Source organism: Sinohyriopsis cumingii, chromosome 7 (genome assembly GCF_028554795.1).
Source record: "Sinohyriopsis cumingii isolate HCF-2022 chromosome 7, ASM2855479v2, whole genome shotgun sequence".
Lineage (NCBI taxonomy): Eukaryota > Metazoa > Mollusca > Bivalvia > Unionida > Unionidae > Sinohyriopsis > Sinohyriopsis cumingii.
In genome coordinates, this window is record NC_142967.1 from 132,893,624 (window position 1) to 132,917,965 (window position 24,342).

The 24,342-nt window shown below is 36.3% G+C and overlaps 1 protein-coding gene across 2 annotated transcripts in view; it reads left to right on the top strand.

Annotated features, from left to right (window-relative positions):
• Nucleotides 1-297: 297 nt before the first annotated feature.
• Nucleotides 298-24,342, top strand: part of LOC149796150 (uncharacterized) — a 30,638-nt gene continuing 6,593 nt past the window's right edge. Inside the window, exons 1-5 of one of the 2 annotated variants that reach the window (XM_089966077.1) lie at nt 298-422; nt 9,799-9,978; nt 10,636-10,704; nt 14,885-15,066; nt 19,334-19,489. In XM_089966077.1, coding sequence (XP_089822203.1) covers nt 329-422; nt 9,799-9,978; nt 10,636-10,704; nt 14,885-15,066; nt 19,334-19,489 — 681 coding nt within the window. In that variant the 5' untranslated portion in view covers nt 298-328. The remainder of the gene's footprint in view (nt 423-9,798; nt 9,979-10,635; nt 10,705-14,884; nt 15,067-19,333; nt 19,490-24,342) is intronic. The other variant, XM_089966078.1, reaches the window with a different exon arrangement.

The following is a 24,342-nucleotide window of genomic DNA, read 5'->3' on the forward strand; positions in this document are numbered from 1 at the left end:
ACTTCCATAATGGCAATCAAAGTTTTATCAGATGATACTGAAGTCATTATCACTAACTTTCAGCAAAACATGTTCAACGTAAAAGAAGAAATGTTTTTAAAAGAGTTTGTTTTGCTTGCTTAAATACTAGGCCACGCCTCTTTAGTTATTACGACTATAATATTCCCCTTGTACACGGTTAATGAATCGCTTCTGTTTACTAACATTTACAGACCGACAAATGCTGCATGTTGTGTACATGTGTTCCAAATAGAAACTCTTGTAACCATGACTCCCCTTATCTTGGCGCATGTAAAGAGCTACAGCTGCTCACGTGCGCCTGCGTAATATGAACGAGATATTTCTTCAGAAGTTGATCCAAGAACGTTACAAATCGCGATTCCTGGGTCTTTTTCAAAGCGCAACCCGTCCTCACGTTCTTGGTAAGTTGTTATGTTTATTTGCACATTTGAAACGAATCTTGCGTTCGATATCGTTCTAATATTTTTCTAATAACTTTAGTAGAGACTTGCTTGTAGTAAAGGGCAAAATCTAGACGTCATATCTTTCTGGACGACCTCGACCTCTCTTCTAAGTTGACTGCGTCTCATTGTTGTTTCATTCAAATCGGTACCATTCTTTAAACTCTCATAAATACAGACACTAACCCTCTCAGTTTTAATCAAAGGCGATTATATTTTTCAATGTGACATTTTTCTCCAAGTTCGTTCTAAAACTTTTAAGAACTACTACATGAATCATGGAAGATGCAGTCATATATATATATACTAAAAATAGATTCAGACAGTTGCATGTATATACAAGGTCAAGCCAGTCAAGAATCCAAACCAATCACAGGTGCTAGGGCTCGAAATCTCAGTGGAAGAGCTTTTGTTTGCTTCTTCCCCATCACCCTCCTTCCCCATCCATTGCAGTAATGTTGTGTGGATTCCCCCCACCCACCCACCCTTAATGGCATACGCACTCTTTGAGGATGATTGCAAAAGACAGATACTGGTCTTATATACATTTGGGTCATGGGAGAGAATAAACACCAAATTAGGCGCACCATTCTTTCCTTTCAAGCTGGATTCTTGAATTTAATATTTATTTGAGGCAAATGACAAACCTCATTGCATCAGTTATGTAAAACAAAAAGTTCTGATTCCCTTGCTAGCCTGCATTCAACGTTTAATTAAATTAAGTATAAAAAAGCAAAAGAAATATTATGTATTTGTTAATGACACTCAGTGTTCGACTTAGAATACTGCCACCACCACCACCATCATTATCATCGTCATCATCATTATTATTACTATCATTATAGTTGTTGTTTGCTTGTTTTGCTTGCTTTTTATGTTGCTGTTGGTAATATTAATTGTACTGGTATTTTTTTATATAATTAAAAATAGTAGTTCTTGTTCTTGCTGTGTTTTTGTAATAGTAGGTCGTAGTAGTAGTATAAGTAATATTACTAGTGGTGTAGATATATAAGTAGGTACTAAGCTGAGAGAGACGACAAAACGGTGAACTTGTCTAAGTATAAGAATATTGGTCGACGGTTGATCTTACATTCGGTAGAGACCGTGTTTCAGTGATTAGCGTTCTAGACTTAGGACCAGAAGTGCGCGGTTTAGAATCCTACCGTTAGAGAAGTCTGAATCGGCTGCCCTGTGCGTAAAGATATATTGTGTTACAGTAAAGAAACACAGCAAGCCTGAAAGCTACGAAAGAGAAAAACGAACCAATGCCAGCTTTGTCAGCGAAATGTACTGCAGGATATAATCTGCCTAACATAATATCAACAATAAAATGCATACTGATGTAAAATGAACTCCGTATCTACTTTGCTAGAGACCTCGCATATATATATATATATATATATATATATATATATATATATATATATATATATATATATATTAAAACTGCTTGCACGCAAGCAAAATGTAACATTCCTGAAATTCTTCATCTACTCCACACGAACTTGTTTGCTTTGTTGCATTACCGCATAGCAACACAAGGGGAATGCAGCTGCAACTGGCTCTGAAGCAAGTATGAAATTAACGGTTGAATATGCAAAAATATCATAGCACTGCAAGTACTAAATGACCCCACTCTCGTGTGTGTGTGTGTGTGTGTGTGTGTGTGTGTATGTATGTATATATATATAGAGAGAGAGAGAGAGAGACACACACACACATACACACACAGGTCATATAATGTGAACAATGTATGAATGCATGTTGGCATTTTCTTTCAGCAAAATCTCTGCCCCCTTCTGACAGTTGTGGTGGTATGTTTACACTGAGTTAGAAAGAAAAATTTGACATGAAAAAATCACAATGTTTAAATGGTAGATGGGCTATGACGCAATGTGGATAACAATCTACTAAAAGTATAACTATAAATGACGAGTTCTTTATCTTTTCTATTATTGCAACATTTTTCCAAGGATGTTTCCCAATTAATATATAATCTCTTGGAATGTTAAAAGAAGTTATTTCGCACGGTCTTAGTGAGGTAGGTCAACCGTTCTTTACGCTTTATTTATATCAGAAGAAACAACGACTACACTGACCACAAATTAATTTGGTGCATGTCTCAGAACGACTGGATTTGCATATTTTATTTCTAGTGTGTGCTTGATTTTTGTCCGTGGTTGAGGGTACAGTTCTGGTCTACCTGATAATTGTCTCGACTAAAGAATTGTGTCTACCTGACTTCTGTCATTTTTTAAAAAGACCTTTGCTTCGATTTTAGTTTAAGACCTAACCCTATTTACAAACTTAGAATGTCCTGCAAGCGAACCTGTGACCCACAATCCCACATCCTAAGCATTCTATTGTGTTTTTTACGTAAAGTGAAATTAGTATCTAAGGCTGTGGTAAAGGAAACCATTCATTCTTGGTTTATCTTATGTCTGTGGAATAATTTACTGTTGTGTTCAGATGTAAGTTGAGTGGAATCATTTAAATTATTCATCGGATTACAAAGTGCTTATTTACTTTTTTGACTAAAACACTCAGTTGGGATTATATTTTAATTAATTCAAAGACATTCCGGACTATATCAGTTTGATACATCACGATTGTTGGTACATCAGCATATTCAAGACTATTGGTAGATGAGCATGTTCAATGCTGGAATTCATTCGGAACACAATATACATTTGGACTTGTGATAGAACATTACGGATTATTTTGGATTTGATTCACAGTACGTTAGTTCATCTTAAATTTTCACTTTCTAGCTTAGAGAAATAAATGATTTGTTGAATTTATTAAAATTTATGACTTGGCTTATATCTGGTAATTATTTTAAGACCGTAAAGTCGTAACACGAGATTACTCCCAGCTATTAAAAGGACTGCAAAATTCATGTTTAATTTGCTTGATTTAAAATGTTCCTGCTTCAAATCTGGACAATACTTTCAATACTGTTTACTTGTATGGTCCTCACTTGATACGACCCTGACCGTACCACCTTAACGCACATAACAACCTTATAACAATCTTTAAAAGTCTTTACATGACCCAGTGGCATCTTAACGGATATTGGTAATGCTAATACGTTTATTACACCACGTATTCAATATATGCCCAAAATATCAACTCGCTCGGAAAATATTTATCAAAAACCAAAAAGAGATTGGATTACCACACACATACCCAGAGTTACTTATGGACTCTAATAAAAATAAACAATCAGCATATAAAAATATAAATCAATTCATAGCCTCAGCAGGACTTAGGAACAAAATATAATTACTATCCCCACAAAACAAAAAGACCCAGTAACTAGCTAAATAAATGTAGAAGCCACCACATAAAAAACCATAACATATCATTCAATTTTATAAAAGTATTACAAAATAATTCACTTACGAAGCACCTATAAAAAACTAAGGAAACCGCAAAATCGGATGCCCTAGATGTCCTTAACGAACCTAGTAATCAGCTAGGATTCCTGTCCTAGATGTCCTTAACGAACCGTGTAATCGGCTAGGACTCCGGTCTCTTGCTAAATAAAGTATAAATAACATTCAGTCTCTAAAAACATCAATTAATAAATAACTTAAAGAGGTAATATCTAAAAACTTATAAATAACATAACGTAGGAAACACACCCTAAACACCTCGACTAGTAATACCATAATAATCTTGAAAATCTCTCTTCATACATGATATCTACTAAGAACCTCTATAAACAGCATAGAACATCCCCCCTCCTTTTAGAACATTTTTAAGAGGAAAAAAAAAAAAAAAAATCTCGAAAAAAAAAAAAATCTCAAAAAAAAAAAAACCGCAAATGCAACAAGAAACCAGCGATGTAAAGCAAGCAGGACCGTTCCCGAGCTCTCCTTCCCACTAATGACAGCCAACCATTCAACTGTAGGGACCTTTATGGACCCACAGATTGAGGCCAAACTATCAGGGTTCCTTGAATCCATAAAAGCCTGGGGGAGGTGGCACCATCCCCTTCCCCAGGAACAACTAGCAGGCTGCGGTGCAGTCAGAACAAAGTGGCACATGCACAATTGTGCGAACGCTACTATAATTAAACTCAACAACAACAAGGGCGGGTGAGTGTAGAATAGCCAAATGTCGCGTATTGTACGTAATAACTGAAGGGTTTAAATTATTAACTTAGAAAACAGTCATTTAAATGTTCTGTTTTGCGGAAAATGTATTTATATGAGCTAAAAGAGGCAATTCGATATTGTGTTTTACATGCAGTAGAGATCACGGTCATGTGATAATATTGTACTATTGCATTGTAAGTATCTTGTTGCACGAAGAACAAGCAAGATGCGACGAGTTTTATATGCTTCATATACATACAACCTTACGTACAATGCACGTGGCAAACAGCATGCAATGGTGGCTGCCATATTGGTCGCCTAGCCGCCTCGGTCCGTTGAGCGAAATTCGTATTACATGCATACCTGTAACGCGATGGCTATCTTAGTTTCCTTGTCGATAATTCAGTTTTGATCGGTACTGAGAACAGCGAACAAAAGTCCGAAACATTCCTGAAATACATACAATAAATCGACTTATTTGTTTGTTAACATTTTACTACCTTTCCCCTCTTTTTTCGCTACAAATAGTTCTCTAAATATTAATCCGACAAAATTTATATCTTTATCATTCCTTCGTTCTTAATTTCCGTCTAAAGATAATGAAAATTGCTTGCCATTAGCTACTTATCCTAAATAAACCTTAGGTTAATGCATAAGTGGGTCATGTGTTGAATTTGCTTGTAAACAGAAGAACTATCGTAGTTGTGGTATGCATTTCCGTTAGTTTGCGAGAAGGCACAAAACAAAAGTCTGTGTGTGTGTGTATGTGTACGTACGTACGTATATACGTGTTTGTGTGGTGATTTTGTGAAACTTAGCGAAATTTTTCTGTATTTGGAATGAATAGTTACATATGTTGTTTTGTGTATGACATTTGAACACTGGGTACATTGTTTTGTAACATTGTACACTGTACACGACATGGGTTGCTTGAGAAAAGCAAAATTCCAGGAGACAGCTTAATGTGGCTGGTGTTTACATTTATTAAGGGAAATGTTAGACCAAAGTCTTGCTTTTTTATACATTTATTAAGGGAAATGTTAGACCAGGGATATCACTATTTCCATAATTTCTAGCCACTTCACAGTCAGAGTACCAACCGTCTGTACTGCATTGTACATTGCCAATAGCCCTTAAGGAGAACAATGAAGAGTTTGACATGTTTCTCTTGCGTACGTCAGTCATCATTTTTCGACGACAACAATGCCGTTCCCATTTATTTGTCATTCTATGACATCTATGACGTTCTTATGTTCCTTCTGGTCACCACATCAACAAAGGTGTCCTAATTTCTTTTGGTAACTACGTCCATAAAGGTGTCCAAATTTCTTCTGGTAACCACTTCGAAAAGAGTGTCACAATATCTTCAGCTCTTGCATCTCTCATAAACACGCTTTTTTCGTACATATTAATGCGCGTAGCATACAAAGTATTGACGCGTGATAAGACACGAAGTTTTAACACGTGTATCATATAGTCTTAACGCGTGTAGCATATAAAGTCTTAACGCGTGTAGCATACAAAGTCTTAACGCGTGTATCATACAAAGTCTTAATGCGTGTAGCATATCAAGTCTTAACGTGTGTAGCATATAAAGTCTTAACGCGTGTAACATACAAAGCATCAACGCGTGTATCATACAAAGTCTTAACGCGAGTAACATATAAAGTCTTAAGGCGTGTAATATACAAAGTCTTGACGCGTGTAGCAAATAAAGTTTTAATACATGTAACAGGGTCTTGACGCGTGTAGCATACAAAGTCTTAACACGTGTAACATATAAAGTCTTAACGCGTGTAACATGCAAAGTTCTGACGCGTGTAGCATATAAAGTCTTAATGCGTGTAACAAAGTCTTGACGCGTGTATCATATAAAGTCATAACACGTCTAGCATAAAAGTCTTAACGCGTGCAACATATAAAGTCTTAACGCGTGTAACAAAGTCTTGACGCGTGTAGCATATAAAGTCTTAACGTGTGTAGCATACAAAGTCTTAACACGTGTAACATATAAAGTCTTAACGCGTGTAACATACAAAGTTCTGACGCGTGTAGCATATAAAGTCTTAATGCGTGTAACAAAGTCTTGACGCGTGTATCATATAAAGTCTTAACGCGTCTAGCATAAAAGTCTTAACGCGTGCAACATATAAAGTCTTAACGCGTGTAACATACAAAGTCTTGACGCGTGTAGCATATAAAGTCTTAATGCGATTAACAGTCTTGACGCGTGTATCGTATAAAGTCTTAACGTGTGTAGTATACAAATTCTTGAAGTGTGTAACACACAAAGTCTTAACGCGTGTAGCATATGAAGTCTTAAGGTGTGTAACATACAAAGTCATAACACGTATAGCATACAAAACTTTAACGCGTTTAACATATAGTCTGAACGTGTAGCATACAAATTCAAAATTCGTGTAGCATACAAAGTCTAAACGCATGTAATATATAGTCTTAACGCGTGTTACGTCACTTCTTATGTGGCATTGGTTTGATTTGATTATCGTTATCGACCACGATCTTATTGTCGGGATTGAACAAATAATACAACAAAATATGAAATTATTGGATGGAATAGCATAGATCTAAGGAGAGATACAGAATAGCACAACACGAGTCCCCGTATATAAAATGGAACAATTTCATAAATTACATAAATAAAATGAAATAGAACATGATAGTTTTAATGATACGCTTTCTTTTAGAAATAAAATTACCAAATTTATAAGAAAAGCAATTAGTCGTTCTGTTATACCGATACAAAAGTTTAATCGTGAAATTTAGTGAACGATCGAATTCATTTGCTTAGCATGCTGCATAACCCGGTTGTTTCCAGTCCTTCTAAATTCAACGTTGGTGACAGGTTAGTCACCGTATTCCTTTAACTCGTCACTCTCTCCAGACTCTTTCGGATCATCAGCCGAAACTTAGTTGTCTGCTCTTTTTCCCCACTGTATGACGCATATATGGAGCTATTTTCCCTTTTAGATTTTTAATTGAGATATCGGTTAGAGACACAGAGATACAAGGCACATGCGTTGGGTTTAACTAGTGAGAAAAAAGTTCAGAGAATAATCATGAGATAAATTGGTGATGCTGGAAATAACTGTCATAAAATTAATTTTTCCAGAAATAGGCATTAATAAAGGCGAAATAGAGAAAATTATTCTAACTTCGATGGGCGTCTTAATTCTTTGCGGCTTGGTAAAGTTAACACTGATTAGTATACAAAGTCTTAACTTGTGTAACATAAAAAATCCTAACGCATGTAACATAGTCTTAACGCGTGTAACATACAAAATCTGAACGCGTGTAGCATACAAAGACTTAATGGGTGTAGCATGGTCTTAACGCGTGTAGCATAGAGTATTTTAACGCGTGTAGCATACAAAGTTTTTAACGCGTGTAGCATACTTAGTTTTAATGCGTGTAGCATACAATGTCTTAACGCGTTTATCACACTAAGTCTTAAAGCGTGTATTACACAAAGTTGTAATGCGTGTAGCAATACAAAGTGGATGCCCTGAAATATCTGACATAAAAGAAGAAACAAAACAAACATGACACAAGATGGACGCTTTTGGAAATCTTTTGTCGGAATTGTCTTACTCCGATGTTTTATTTATGATTTATCGGTTTTGTTTTTAGAGTAACCATTCCATCGTATATACAGAATATAGTTCAAAAATATACTGATGATGAATTTGTTTTGGATATCAAATGCTGTTTTTTTATGAGTAGAACCTATGCAGATAGAGTCATCATTTTCCAAAGACAACCATACAGATCATTCTCATATGAAGGTACATAATTCAGTTAAAATATTGATCTCGCATCCAAAAACATCTGTGTGATTCCAACTTTCATGCAATCATTTGAACTTCCGACTTTAGAAGGGCAGTTATATCATTTGTCCTCCCCAACCCCTAAATAAAAACAACAACAAAAAACAAACAAACAAACCAGAAAAAGAAACCCTAGTTTACTCATTCTAGTACGCGGACATTCACCAATGGTCTTCACAGCCCACGTTGATTTGTGTCTTTATATATCTATTTCCTTTCGTACTTAGTATTCGTTTATTCCACACAAGTATTGTCTGATTTTCTTCAATATTGCCATTGGATGCTGTTATACATTGACACTCGTAAATGTTGGTAAAATTTTAAAACGAAAATTTCGTGCTACCTATACTTATGGTTAGGCCCTGTTAGAGCCGCGCTCCGGGTCAATTCGGAGTTAATGCTGGTAATTCCTGCCAGTCCTGTGACCCCGTATTTTACAGTATTAGTAAAAATATTACGAATCTAAATACAGATGCAACGTTGAATAGTTTAAACGGCTTAGTTTTCTCTACTGCCTGTAAATATGTACACATTTGGTAATCGTGTAAACGAAGATGCACGTAGTGGCGCAGGAACTAAGTTTTCCATTTATATACTTTCACATCACTGATTAAAGACAACTGTTTGGTAAGAGTTTTCATTTAATTGTTGGGGGTGGGGGGTAAATTATAGAGAATCTTGTTACATGGATAGGAAAGCTCCAGTTCGGTTGTACTGTACATTACACTATCTTGCACATCAGGCTGATCGATTGATCTTGCTCACAAAACACTTCATTAAACTATATTATTAAACTTTGAACATGCTCGTCAAAAGAACCTTTGCGAGTAAGAGTCCTGTTTAAACTATCACCGTTTGTAAGCCACTGCAGTGTCTTATTAACCCGTGTACACACTTCGTATACGACATGATCACTCGAATAGTCCCTCAGATCCGACCCTTTCTAGCAGGATTACATAGGCACGATATGGACCAGAGTTGTTTTTTTTATTAATGCTTAATTTATCAAGACTAGTAAAATGTTCTGATTCCATAAAAATTCTAAACATTCTAGCTTAACAATATAAAAAGAGACCTCAATATTAGGCCATTTGTTAAAATACTTGATTGAGCTTTATAAAAGCCCTAAATGGAATCGTTTTGGTTATTGCATACCGTATGCACGTCCAGAAGGTTTTATGAATATTGCACCCCTAACTCTAAGAAGATAACCAAACAACGTCTTGATCGTAAACATTGTCTTGATCGTAAACATTGTCTTGATCGTAAACATTGTCTTGATCGTAAACATTGTATTGATCGTAAACATTGTCTTGATCGTAAACATTGTATTGATCGTAAACATTGTCTTGATCGAAACTTGTGTCTCTTTTCTTTCATCTGCAGGATCGCGATGCTGCTACAGTAACAATCTCACATCTCGACCCGTCGTAAGAACTATGCAAAGCACCCTCAAAGAAAAGCTTAAAAATGCAATAATCCAGGCCAGGCTAGGGGGACTCGATGACAGAGGAATCTTTATATGTGGGAGGAGGAGGAACAGAAGGAAAAGAAACAAGAAAAATGGTGTGTACTTTTATCCTTTGATCAATAATAAACATCTTGCTGTCTCAACCAAATTTTCTCTGTTGTCATCTAGAGCTTATAGGATTTTTTTCTTCACACGAGCTACTATTTCTGAAATCAATTGTACATACTATCATTATTGTTATGGATACCTTTTGTGAATACTTTTCTCAGTCATTAAGAAATATCGTTTGTTAATTGTTCTGACAAAACAGGAACAGAAGAAGGTATTGACAGTTCTGCTCAAAGTAAGTGACAGTTGAATATTATAAAATTGCAGATAAATCAGTGGCGTTGAGGTGTAGCATCCTCCGTGTCTAAAACAAACATATTGTCTTGTATTTCAGTCAATTTTTTAAATTATTGAAATGGATATATTTGATTACATCTCTGCCGTTAAGTATGCGTGTCTTAAAATGTATTGTGTGCGTGCGTGCTCGCATGCATGTGTGTGTATGTGTGCGTGCGTGTGTGTGTGTAAAGATTCACACTCATGTCGGCGATAATTCTTAGTATAAATATGTAATTAAAGATTATTATTAAGGCATATTCAAAACTTATAAGTGGGCTACACTGATGTCTTTGATTCAATATAACATGTTGTTTACTGCAAAACGAAAATGATCTGTAATCATTTAAAATATGTATATACTGCAGGTCAGAACAAAAGGAGGATGAAACAGACAGTGGAAAGGACTTCCACAAAATGCAACAGTCCCGAGGAGGGTACTCGTGTTTTTAAAAGCATGTCATTGTAAAACCAGCTTCTTTTTGTATCACACTAAATAGGCTTGTGCTAAAATGCTAAAACCTTTTGACTAAATGCTCCAACGCTAAAACCTCTTGACGAAACGCTTCAACGCTAAAACCTCTTGACTAAACGCTTCAACGCTAAAACTTGACTAAACGCTTCAATGCTAAACCCTCTTGACTAAATGCTTTAACGCTAAAACCTCTTGACTAAATGCTTTAACGCTAAAACCTCTTGACTAAATGCTTCAACGCTAAAATCTCTTGACTAATTGCTCCAACGCTAAAACCTCTTGACTAAACGCTTCAATGCTAAACCCTCTTGACTAAATGCTTTAGCTCTAAAACCTCTTGACTAAATGCTTCAACGCTAAAATGTCTTGACTAATTGATTTAATTGCTAAAACCTCTTGACTGATTGCTTTAACGCTAAAATCTCTTGACTAAATGCTTCAACGTTGACCTCCATGTTAAAAAGGTCCATTATTTTAATTCATTTAAAGATCTTTTTTAAGAAAACGATGGTTGGAAGTATATTCTCGCTGTCTGTCAAGGGACGTGAGGAATTATTGACAAAATAACCGAATTTCAAGACCAGTACACGCGACCAATTCTCGATACAAGAGGTGCGATCTCATAGACTGTTTAACGTCAAAACACATCGCAACAGTCTTTGCCATCACTGTACATGCAATGTGTAATTGCTTTTTAAGTTTCATGAAGGTGAAGCTTATTATAATTACAAGTAGTTATAACAAATTTAGACAATTAGATACCAGAACTATATTTTAACCATTATATGAACCTTGTAAGGACACAAGTTGAATACTTAAGTAGTTCCTTTCTGGTGTTTTGAACTAATAACTTAAAGTTTTCAGCGATAATTCTTGGTATAAATATGTAATTAAAGATTATTATGAAGGCAAATTTGAACATATAAATAATAATGGAAGAAAAGCACTTACTCTTCCACAAGGCCGAGGACGTTGGCTACTGAAGCATTCATTTTATTGAATAGTACTAAATTTTATCTTCTCAGATATCCAATCTTGCATTTAATAAGTTGAAACATTACGATAATTTAATGCGTTAAGTTCAATTTCTTATATGTACCATGAAGAAAATACGTGTATTATTCCAATAATAATAATAATAATAATAATATCAGTATGTATTATTATTATTATTATTGTTTATTCATTGGATTAAAATTATTAAGCAACGACAACACGAATAAAATATTATTTCATTGTTGTGAATACTACAGTGATGAATCACACAAGTTTTTTTGTTTATACTTACATTTATTGCATTGTTATCTACATGTATCTTATGTTTATTTCTTCATGAAGAAAAAGGAGAAAAATACAATGTTATTCAGACTCATTACTTTCATATAAGAAGATATTTTAAAAGATACAATAATAGTAATAATAAGAATAATAATAAACATGTTTGAAGTGTATGTACACTGGCAACCATTTTCTTAAATTATTCCTTTACATTTGCTAATATTATATGTGGTCACATCAATTTGAAAATGATATTTTCAAAACGTTAAGAAAACTTGTAAAATTCAGTAAATTTATTTTAATGCTTAGCCTGGGTTATATTTTGATAGCTACAAAAATATTTATTATTTCTGTGTCTCTTGAAATTCCAAATAATATATTCTTTTGACTTAGTTCTAGAGTTATATTGAAATTTTGTTGTAAACAATGTCGTACTTTTTACCATATTTCTTTAAATTCACTACAGGAGTCAACTAAAAAGGTAATAGTTTCTTGGTCCCTGTTACAAAATTCGCGTTTACAATTTTCAATAATTTAATTTGTAAAAGGATTGTGTTACTTTTGTTTTACCCCGATCTAATACTAATATCCTCTTAATTTGACATCACGCATTTCCATAATTTTATATGATGCATTTACTTAATTTTATGGCATGTATTTCCTTAACTTTATATCATGTATTTCTATAATTTTATATCATGCATTTCCATAATTTTTTATATCATGCATTTCCTTCATTTTATATCATGCATTTCCATAATTTTATATCCTGCATTTTCTTAATTTTATATCATGCATTTCCATAATTGTATATCTTGCTTCTCCATAATTTTATATCATACATTTTACTTTAATAGCAAATGAAATATTTAAATTTCATCTTATAATTTATTATCTATATCAATAGCTCACGTTGTAACTCACAAGTTCTTTTGTATTTTTCAGTTAAGGTATTAAACATGTTTTGTATCCCCTTCTAGAGTCTGTAGAACTTATATGTTAAATGCATTGTTTATAATTGCATTTCTTCTCGCTAGCCATTCTCTAATAATTCTTCCTTCATGTGCTTTGCAATTAAAAAAAGTTCCTTCTATACCCAAAATGTATCGTAGATCTAGTATTTGCATTTGACCTCTGATTTTAAAACATAAATTATGCTATTCATTCCAGCATTTTTTTCAAATTTTAAAACAAAAGTGAAACAGCATACTATCTAAAGTTTCTATCTTAAGATGTTTTATATCTTCTGACCAAAAAAAAAAACAACATATTATATATCTTTTAATATCTATTGTTTGCATCATCCACCAAATTTTTTTACTAACTGAAAGAACTTTCATTTCTAAAAAATATTAAACTCAAGCTTTGCAATTTCTTACAGTTTTAAATTCGTCTTAGCCATCTTGATTTCAATATTTTAATATATCCGGTTATTTGTACAACTGTAATCCCTCTTTCTTAATTTTGAGTTAGACGTCTTTATATTTTAACAGGTCCTATGTTTCAGCTAAAGTCGAATTTGTTTTTAAATGTAAATAAATCCAAAGCTGAACATTGGTAAGGAAGTAAATAAATTTGTAAATTTAAGAATTACCAATGATTTATTACTAGTAGTACTTACTTTACCATAAAGAGTAATCATTTCTTGCAAAAAATTGTCATTGACATCTATTTATTCTATTACGCGCTTTGATTTAATTTCTAGTATATCGAGTAAATGATTTGTGACTATTACCGGAACTTCCCAAAGTTTTGATGCACTTTGGGCCCAGTCTAGTGTAACATTTTAGCAAAGTCTAATATTTGATTTGATAATGATATAATCCATATAGCACTATTTATTTATCTTCAGTATTGGTCTTTGACTAATGAGTTGTTTTGAATGTGTCGATTTCCACCGCCTGAGACATAAGTTGGCAAGGTTCAGTTTCATAAATTGGCCTCTGGCAAATTTCTTAACTTAAGGCTATGGTGTGACTTTTCAGTTATTATTGTTTACTATTTAAAGATATGGATGTATTTGTGAATTGGGTGTTTTGGTCTTGTGTTGTTCTTGAAATTGATGTCAGGCATGCACACCTTCCATAGTTATTCTGCAGTATGTTGATAGTGAAATACCAAAAGTCGGCTAGGAAGAAGAGCTAGCCTCCCGTAGCAGTAAACACATTGATCTGGGCAAGTAGAATATTTCAAAAACGACTTGAATGACGACTATTTTCAATTGCATCAGCCTGTTTAGTACACACTGTTTTGCAGAATTGTCATCTAGCAAAAGGGCGTGTGTGTGCAATGTGAGCATCACACGGTGTCAAAAATTCTTGTGCTTTGTTTTAATATAGGTATCCAAAATTATGGACCTTTTTGAACTCAATTATGTATCAGATTTTGTATGATTTTTTAAAATACTAATCCCTGATTGTGGCATTAAATTTGTACATAAAAACTGGCCCCTGCCCCCTAAGTAAAGTCTTTTTTTAATGTGTCTATTTCCGCCACGTGAGACGGAAGTAATGTATTGTGTCGATTTCCGCTCAGTGAGACGTAAGTCCGGTATAGTGTTGAATGTGCCGAAATCCACCCCCGTAAGACGGAAGTAATATTTTCGTAATTTTAGCTTATAGCTCCTAAGTACCTAATGTAACTGTCTTACCACCAAATCCAGTGAGATAGTTCAGTGGGGGAGGGGGAAGGTGGAGAGAGGTCAAACACATATGGTGCAAACTAAAATAAGTTTCAAAATGGACTTTACATTTTGTTTACATTAGTGATTTTAAATTTACTGCTGTATCTACTGCGAGCCATATCACGGTAAAAGTGCGCAAATGACGATTTTAGAGTGTATGTCTTAACATTTTTCCCACCAGTCATTACCTTCGGGGGCTCGAGATGCATCAACACCAGCGAGTCCTTTACTAATGTAGACCCACCATCCAGCGAGAAATTTGAGGATGACGCGGAAAAAGACACAGCAGATAAGGAAAGCCTCCCTGATTCTGGGATTGGGGCCGAGGAGGATGAGGATGCTGTACTGAGAGATTATCAGCAGGTAAAGGTTTACTGTCATTCTGTGCATCCTCGTCTCTTCCAAAGAGTGACGAGCACTCCTTTACTTGTATGCAACGAAAAGGTCTGACAGGGAACAAAACTGGTACTTTATGATGGTAAATCATTTTTTTTTCCACCGAACTCTGCGACCAAGCTGTGCAATTTCCATATTTCTGTGCTTTAAAGTCACGCTTGTGCTAAATAAACACAAACCTAGACTACAAAATATGAGAAAAACCATTTTTTTTAAAAAAAATCCTATTACGTTATATTTGTCCCTGAAGAAAGTTTCGCTATGTTTTGTATCTTCATTCTGTCAGATCCAAAAGTCATAACTAAGATCCGTCTTATGAAGAGGAAATATCTGGTGGATTGCATCTCTAAAGTAATTATACCAGCCGAATCTAAAGTAATTTTACCAGTCCAATCTAAGGTAATTATACCAGTCGAATCTAATGTAATTATTACACTCAAATCTAAAGTAATTATTAATCTAATATAAAGTAATTATTACAGTCAAATCTAAAGTAATTATTATTCTAATATAAAGTAATTATTACAGTCGAATCTAAAGTAATTATTTGTGTAATGCAAAGTAATTATTACAGTCTAATCTAAAGTAATTGTTACAGTCGAATCGAAGCGGAAAGTGCGCACTAGGAAAATGGACGTTGAATACAGGTTTGTTACACTCGTAAACAATTCCATGCAAACAGCTACAGTTCTGTTGGGACAACTCGGCACAGAATCAGGCCAAAATTTTTCCTTAATGAACAAGTTGCCATTTCAGTAAAGTCATGGCGGCAAAATACATCGAACTTCCAAATTAAAATCACCACTGTACCTATACATCGAACTTCTCAATTACAGACACCACATAACTGATATATTGAAATCTTCAGTTACAAACACCGCATCACATGTACATCGAATTTATCAATTACAAATATCACAACACTTAAACATGGAACTTCTCAATTAAAACACAACAGTACTTATTCTGCCAACATCAAACACAAATTGTATTAGATTTTCTTGGAGAAAACAACAACTTCATTATAGCACATCGCTCAATCTGGTGGATAAATGATTGCATCTGTTAGTTTATATAGGTTTAGAAAACTACCCCCTCCCCAAACACCAAGAGAGAGAGAGAGAGAGGGAGAGATTCATACGATATTTAATTTTTCAGCTTTACCATGATGCGCACTGTTAGACTTTTGCGTGCACTCTAGTTATTTGTTCTTTCTATAACAATCCATCTCTAAAAACTGCCCCATAAGATCAAAGAATTTTGCTTTGCGTTGGAATGACCCTTTAAAATTGAAGTCGATAAAAACTAAACGCTGGAGCTTGTATACAATACATGTTAACGATTTAAAAAATGTACACGGTTTAATTTTTAAAAATTATGATTCCACAGACTGCAGGTATGTGATCAGATAATGATTTCAAATTGTTATAGTGTTTTCCAAATGAGTATTCCAAGGACGGGGACGTATATTATGGGATTCCGATTTTAAATTTTTCGAGTGTTTTTAATATGAGGATTCCACAGACGGCAAGGTGTATTATCGGACTACGATTTCAAATTGTTCCATTGTTTTTAAATAGGATTCCACAGACGGCAAGGTATATTATCGGACTACGATTTCAAATTGTTCCATTGTTTTTAAATAGGATTCCACAAACGGTAAGGTATATTATCGGACTAAGAGTTCAAATTATTCCAGTGTTTTTAAATACGATTCTGCAGACGGCAGGGAATATTGTTATAAACCCATTTAATCTTGCATGGCTAATCTGGCGTTTGATATAGATGTTCAGTCTGTAATTCCGTATCGCACACCTAAACTTTCCGTATATTATACCCAGCCTCTAACTAGTTTTGCAATTTGTAATATTTAATAATATTCCCTTTATAAAATATCGGAAATAGTTTATTCTTATACATTTTAAATTATTCTAAACTGTCACGTTTGTAATCAAAAGAAATGCTGTCGTATTGGGTGAAAATGGACGCTTTTGTCTATGATGATAATGGGAGAGTAACGTTAGTATCGACGAACAGTATATGTGGATTTCACGGTATCTAGGCCGACAATTTGGAGTTAGTTGAGATGGACAACAATCTCCTGGACATAATTTTTACATTGAATTTTCAGATGAAGCTGGATTACAAAGTCACTTCGAACATGAGGGAGGGAGAGGGAGAGAGAGAGTATTGCCGCTAAACTCTTGTAGTGAAATATTTTAAAACCCAGACGAATTAAGGAAGACTCAGGGAGTCATGGCAAGATTCAAGGCATGGTTAGAAATGCCCCATGTTTGGAGAAAACTTGACCGCGTGTTTTTTAATTGCCAAAAGAGAAATTGCACAATGTAAATGATCCAAATAACAAGACAGCTAAATTCCATTTTAGCTTCAGAATTTAAAAAATATGGTCTGTGGAATTATATTTTTTTAAGGAGCAAGGTTAAATTGAGGGACTTAGAATTTGACTATTAAAATTACAGAGGAATCGAAATTGTTTAGTAAATCTGAGGATAAAACTGACAAACATTTGAAACATAAAATTAGACATGTCACAAAGAATAAGATCTATTTCGATTGTGACATAATTTAGAAAAATTACATCTTATTACAATGTTGTTGAATTTTGTTTTCAAAACTGGGACACATGAAAGAAACTGTATGTTGCGACTGTTCAAGTGGAAAATAGAGAGAAGAAAACAGAACAATATTGTTTAGAACTTTAAAAAAAATATATATATCCAAATTAGTATTAAAAATCTACTTCGCATGTTAGAAAGAGACCGAATCTTTGATTTCTTGCAACTATATGCTTAAATTATCACTTTTAGTTCAATGTATCAATAATTTCTTGGATTATAAGAAAATATAAACATAGTGAGTTTAAATGTCCCGTAAATGAATGAAATGTCTATATAAAATTTAATTTATTTAATTGCTGTTAGTCTGTGAAATTTGCCCTGAAATTCGCTTTGACGTAGAGTGTATAATCAGTAAGTATAATGTAAGGTAAAGGGTCACTTTCTGGTCCAGAATCTATGTTCCATTTGAGAAGTAGGGAAACAATTCATTTGCCTGTGACTGCATATTAAATCCTTTCATATGTCCCATACAACATTTAAAAAAATCCAAAGCAAAGGAGTAAATCTGTATCTGCAATGCACACAGACCGATGACGCAATTGCAGTATTTATCTAGGCATAGCAAAAACGGTCTTAGCAAACGCGGGGCCTGATTTGGATCATTTTGGTGGGGCCTCCTGAATTTACGCTTGTGTCCCCCTGTGAGCACGGCATTTGGAAATAAACTTTTAAACACGTTTTATTTGATAGTGAACTTAAAATTTTCTTCGATCGCTTTAAAAATACTTTCTCTATATAGATACATTTTTTAAAATTACTAACACGAGGTTCTCCTGTGAGCGCGGGCCCCGATTGGGCCAAATCGGTCCAATCGGTCATAGGCCGGCCCTGAGGCCTAGCACTGATTACGTACATGAGGGATCTTTCATAAAACGCCACAATGCCTTATCTTTTTTTAAGCACACGTTAATAAAACTGAAAGAATGCTTGGATAAGAAGGAGATATGTAATAAATACAAAACTATATAAGAGTTTTGTTCCGAGTCGGGGGAAAGAACGAGTTTGATAAGGCATAAGAACATATGGCTTGGCCTGACGGCCTCGACATTCCTACACCGTATCAAACTCGTTCTTTCAGCCCTCTCGGAACAAAACATATATAGTTTTGTCTATCTATCGGATCACGATTTTAAATTTCGCAATTGTTTTTAAGTCCCCGCAACTGCTGAACTATTTTACTCCAGTTGTCACGGCTAACGGAAGTTTCTTTGCATATATAGTGTAATATTACACATATTGAGTTCGTTAAAATTGTGTAGTATCGGCGAAAGAAGACCGAACAAATTTATCGGTTTAAATACATTGAATTTGCCTTGATTAAAGGAACTTATAATGCTGAAAACCAATCATTCGAGTTAAAGTGCTCCATGCTTATATTGGCTTGACCAACAAGGCAGGCGTACCTAATAAGGCAAATAAAAAGGATGTTCATGTAAATGTATTGGTTTAGTCTGAATATTCCATACCTTTGCATATAAATCAGCACAAGTCCTTATAACAATGAGGAACGCACAAGTCTAACACAGATTAACGTACAAGTCTTGATAACAAAAGTAACAGGCATTTCTTTATCTGCCCAAGATATCTTTAAGTTTAATTTTCAGGCATCATCTCTTGAGAGTCTTAACATAAATGCTAGCAATAACACTGAAGACGAAGATGACGACGACAACGAAGACCCAGACAATGAAGAGCAAGATGTCAGTACAGAGAACGATCACGCACACGATTTCAGAGATAATGTTGCTGTGAGTGGGATACGGTCAAGTGCACATGCAATACATAACATTTGCATTTCTTTATATCTAATAACATTATTTTCGAAGTCTTCTTAATGGAATATACGACAATTGAAAACCCAGTCAAAAAGGTCGTCGGCATGTCTGGTGACCAGGTTTTGATGCCCCCCCCCCCCCGGGCATGTCTGGCGACAAGGGGAAATTAACATATGGAATATTGGGCCTGTATAGCGACAAGTAAAGTGGAGCTGTTGTTTAGGGATGGAACAAGTGAGGTGACGTCACGGTACTGGATATTGATAACAATGTAGCAAGGGTCTGACCTGAATATGCGCTACTCTAGGGAGAGACAAATACAGGAGAGATATAGACATATACATATAAAATACATCGACACAGATTGATACCGTAGGGCAAATAAGAATATATAAGGAAAAATACCCTGCTAACGTATAGGGACAAGGGGAATGTAACATGGGGAAATTTAACATGACCCACATGGTGTAACCTTCTGCATAGTCCTCGCACGTAATGTCGTGACTGGTGTTGGTTCCTAACTGTTCCATGGCTTCATACAGGGACAAGTACGATCTCAAATAATTCGTCTTCTCGTCACTAAAGTCAGGTTCCAAAGGCCTGGTACGCAAGGTTTTGTCATCTCGACTGACTTTGATCTTGGACGTGTTGTAGTGCTGAAACTCAAAAGGATTTTCCTCGAAGGCTCCGTTGAAGGCTGTTTTTTTTTTTGGCGATACCAATGATCAAATATTTGGGCAACTGTCCTTGGAACAGATGACCTTCGATCATCGATTGATGTGCAGCGGGAATGGTAAAAGTTTTCATTTCCACGCGTCGTATCGGATACATGGCGGTCGTTCTGCTCAAAGTGTGACTAATGTCGTTTCCCAGTTTAGGTAACTCGTCCACACGTCGTTCGTAGAGTCTGGCCCTTTGAATGACTGTTTTGTAATAGGCACTGCTCAGATTTCAGTCTCATGCGGACATCCACTCCATTCAGCAAATACATTACTTGCAAACAAATGTATAAATGCAAACGATTCATCAGTTCTAAAATTTTGTTGGGTCCTTTGATTTTGTTTCGTCGACTATTGAATCCCACGTTGTGGTTTCGTTCTTTATCTGTAATCAAGTCGGTATCTTTGAATTTGCCTGCTGTGTCAGGTTTGCATACCACATACGCATACGCATACGCATCTAGATGGGTGTTCTTTGCTTCTTTTCCGTACGTCAAAAGATTTTCCAGGTACGCTCGGTAAGGGTAAGTGTCCATGCTACTACTGACCAGTTTGCTATTCAAGTACAAATCCACTCTTGAAGGGGGCTAATTTATCTTCGTCCTTTATATCGGGACCGTTCGTCGATGTATCGATCACTTTTCAAGTACAAATAACTGCTATTCAGATCAATGTAATCTCCGGGCTGATCCTGAGTCCTTGACAGAGGAGACGGGATAAAATTCGACACATTGGGACTCTTGCATCGTCATCATGGTGGGTGGCATGGCAAACATATTCAGTTCCGAATTGGAACAGGCACAAGACTCTAGGTTCATAATTTTCTTTTTTTCTTTTTTCTCTGTTTTTTAATAATCAAAAACGTTTAAGTCTGGTCTCAGGAAAGCTTCTTCGGGGTTTTGATTGTCGATGATGACATTTTGGAAAAATTGCCTTGCGTCAATGTGCCATGTTTCAAAGCGTGCAATCCTCGTGTCACCATCGGTTTCTAAACGGGAGCCACCGAACAAAAGGCCGATTTCAACATATATCCTAAACCATGTCCTCACTGTCGAACGTCGCCTCGATGCACTGGATACATGACTTACAAGTCGTTAGAGAATCGTTTTCGAAGATGTAGTTTTACCGTGACTTTTCCTTTGGAGAATGGAATATTTTGTCCCCGATCTCCTTTTATAGCAATCTTGACAGTGTCAAAATGCAACTTACTGACGGATAAATAGTGAGGATGTACAAATTCGCGGTGAACGTAACAGGTGTTTACACCTTCCTGGTCATTGTTCGTGGTAGAATCCACTTTGAAAGGAATGACACGTAGTAACGGTACGGAGGTGTGTCCCACTACGTAGTACTCCACTGTATCGGAATATACAAATATCAAATTAAGTTCTTGGTTCATTTCTGCAGGGGACCCAAAAGCCCTGCGATAATCCATATTACTGTTAATGTTCGTGCTCAGATTCTGTGCTACCCTCCACCCAGAATTTCAAACAAACTACCATTAAACCTGATGGACAACGTTTTGGTATCCTGAAATTTCATCAGTAGGCAACGAGCCACTTTATGGTACTCAATCGTAATGCTTTTTATTTACGCTGTTCAGGGCTTTGCCATATGCTTCCTCGAACCTGTCAGCAATCGTGTCCATCAAATGTTCACCGCTAAAAATTAGCCTGGCTGACTTTGTGTCACCTGAAAACCCGATTTTATTCATTTTTTCTTGCACTTGGACATTCAGGATTTCAACATGGAAAGTGTTTTGAGTTTCGGTGATGTTTTTATTTGTGTAGGATAAATCATTTCCACCAAAGCCACCTCTGAATGGGCTTCGTGATCTAATTGGATGGCCTGAGGTAATTTGGCCGTGTAACAACACAACGTATTGTTGGGAAACGTTAAGTAAACTTGGTCGTTGTTCATAATTCCAGAGTCTGCTGCTGTCCCAGGAGTCACTCCAAGTAACATGAGTGTCTAAAAGAGGATTGTTGTGGTTAATGTTGGAATGTTGACTGACGTTGGACACAATACTCCCGTTGTTCCCGTTTGAGGAGTCTTTCAGGGAAGGATTGGAGATGAATTTAACCGATGCAACTGCTTAGTAAAATGTTCCACAATTTTTTGTCTCCTTGTTGCAAACTCAAATTGGCATGGCCGCACCGATGACACAATGCACCAAAAAAATTTAGCAGAAAAGGACGATTTGCGTTTTAGGCACACGTTCTCCACACCACACCCACGAGGGTTGCTTTTCTAGATCTTGCAGAGAAGAACTCAGAGAAGGAGTGGTCACTGCGGTGGTAAGCGTTTGAGGCTGTGTTGAAGGGCATAATGGTCCCTTTTTTTATAGTCGATGACTTGCGAAGCGCCGATCCAAGAAAAAGAACTGGGAGGATATCCTTTCCAACGCACTTTGACTTCTTTGACACGGTGTTTTCCCACTTTACGGGTTCATCGTTCGAGAATGCTTTCGATGTCGTACACTTCGTTTTCTTTTTTGGTCACGTGTTGTAACTCGGGCAAGTAAAACGTTCCATTTAACACTTCCCCGTTCATGTCTTCCAATTTATAGACGGCAGGATGACGGACACGCACTCGTCCAGTGACACGAAACAATTGGGTGGTCGAAAGTGTGTTTGGTTTTGCCAATGCGCACCCTATCTCCTCCTGCCAACACTTCACCTTTTATGGGTACAACCACCGTCGGGGACGTACCAAATAGGCGCTCAAAAATAGTCACTTCGTTGTCGAGAGTCACTTCGGGGGGCGGGGGGGGGGGTGGCATGCGATGCTGCGATGGTAAGATTGGTTGTACGCTTTGACCAGGTGTGTTAAGACGTCGATGTACTCGAGAGTGTGTTGATGTGTAAAATATTTCCACATGCGTTCTTTCAAGGTGCGTTGAAACCGTTCCACAATGCTGGCTTTGGTTTCATGATTCTCGGTGGTGAAAAAATTAATATCTCGTTTCTTTAATTCTTTCTGGAAAGTTTGGTTCAGAAATTCGGTGTCTTTGTCGGTTCGCCATCGAAGAGGGTGATGACCACTTTGTTTCAACACCAGTTTGAGGGCTGTCACTAACTCACTGCTCGATTTTTAAGTCAATGGTACGACGCAGGCAAATTTGGAAAAACGTCGATGATACAAAACAAATATTTGTAGCCACGATTGTAGGTGGCCAAATGGGAGACATCGGCTAAATCGGCTTGCCATTGATGATCGACGTCCTCCACTCTTGTGAGAATTCTGGAAAATATTTGTCGAATGTGTTTGTTTAAGGTGTAGGTGGTTTGTTCTTGTAACCATCGTTGCACTTGAGGTAAACGGAGACTTTTCAGACGGGTTTTGTCAGCAAGATACAATTTCTGAACTCCTCCGTAACTTGCAGGATGGGCTGGTTCGTAGTAAGTGCTGGCTAATACCTTCTCCATTTTTTAATAAGTCACCCACTCTTCGCTGATGCTACTTTAGATGGGGCGAAATGGTGGTTTGGAAACGGCTTGACGTGTCCTTTGTGCCACGGGAGTAGAAGTCGAGGGTAGTGGTAGCAGTAGTGGTAATGGGATGGATTTGGTCTTCTTTTCTTTTTTCACTTCTGGATTCCCTTTTTTCGTTTTGACTTCTGTCGAAGGAGGAGTAGACATCATCTTTCTAACCGAAGCTTTAAGTTCTTTTCGTTGGGGTGTGGGGAAAGGGGTCAACAAGGACGCTGAAATCTTACTAGGAATGGGAGCTGTTGACGGTGTTTGAAAGACTTCTCGTACCTCTTCTTCATCAGGCATTCGTGGCACGGCGTCTGTCTTGACCGCTGGGGGTAGTGTTGGTGATGGACTTTTCATCAGGGTCTTAAAATCTTTCAGAGTTAGCAGATATGTTTTTTTTCTAAAGCTCTCTGGTGAATGAATTGCAGTCGTTGCAACGGTTTATCGTACCTTTGCGATTTTTCTGTTTCGAACAAATCGTTGCGATACATCAACGATTGCTGTCCTTGTTGCAACTGGGACATCTCAGTCAAATGAGGATTGGGAGGCAAATGCGGGGTCCGTTGATCTTGCCAACGATGGTATTCCATCCATCGTTTCTAAGGCACTAGAGCCAGTTTTCGCCCTT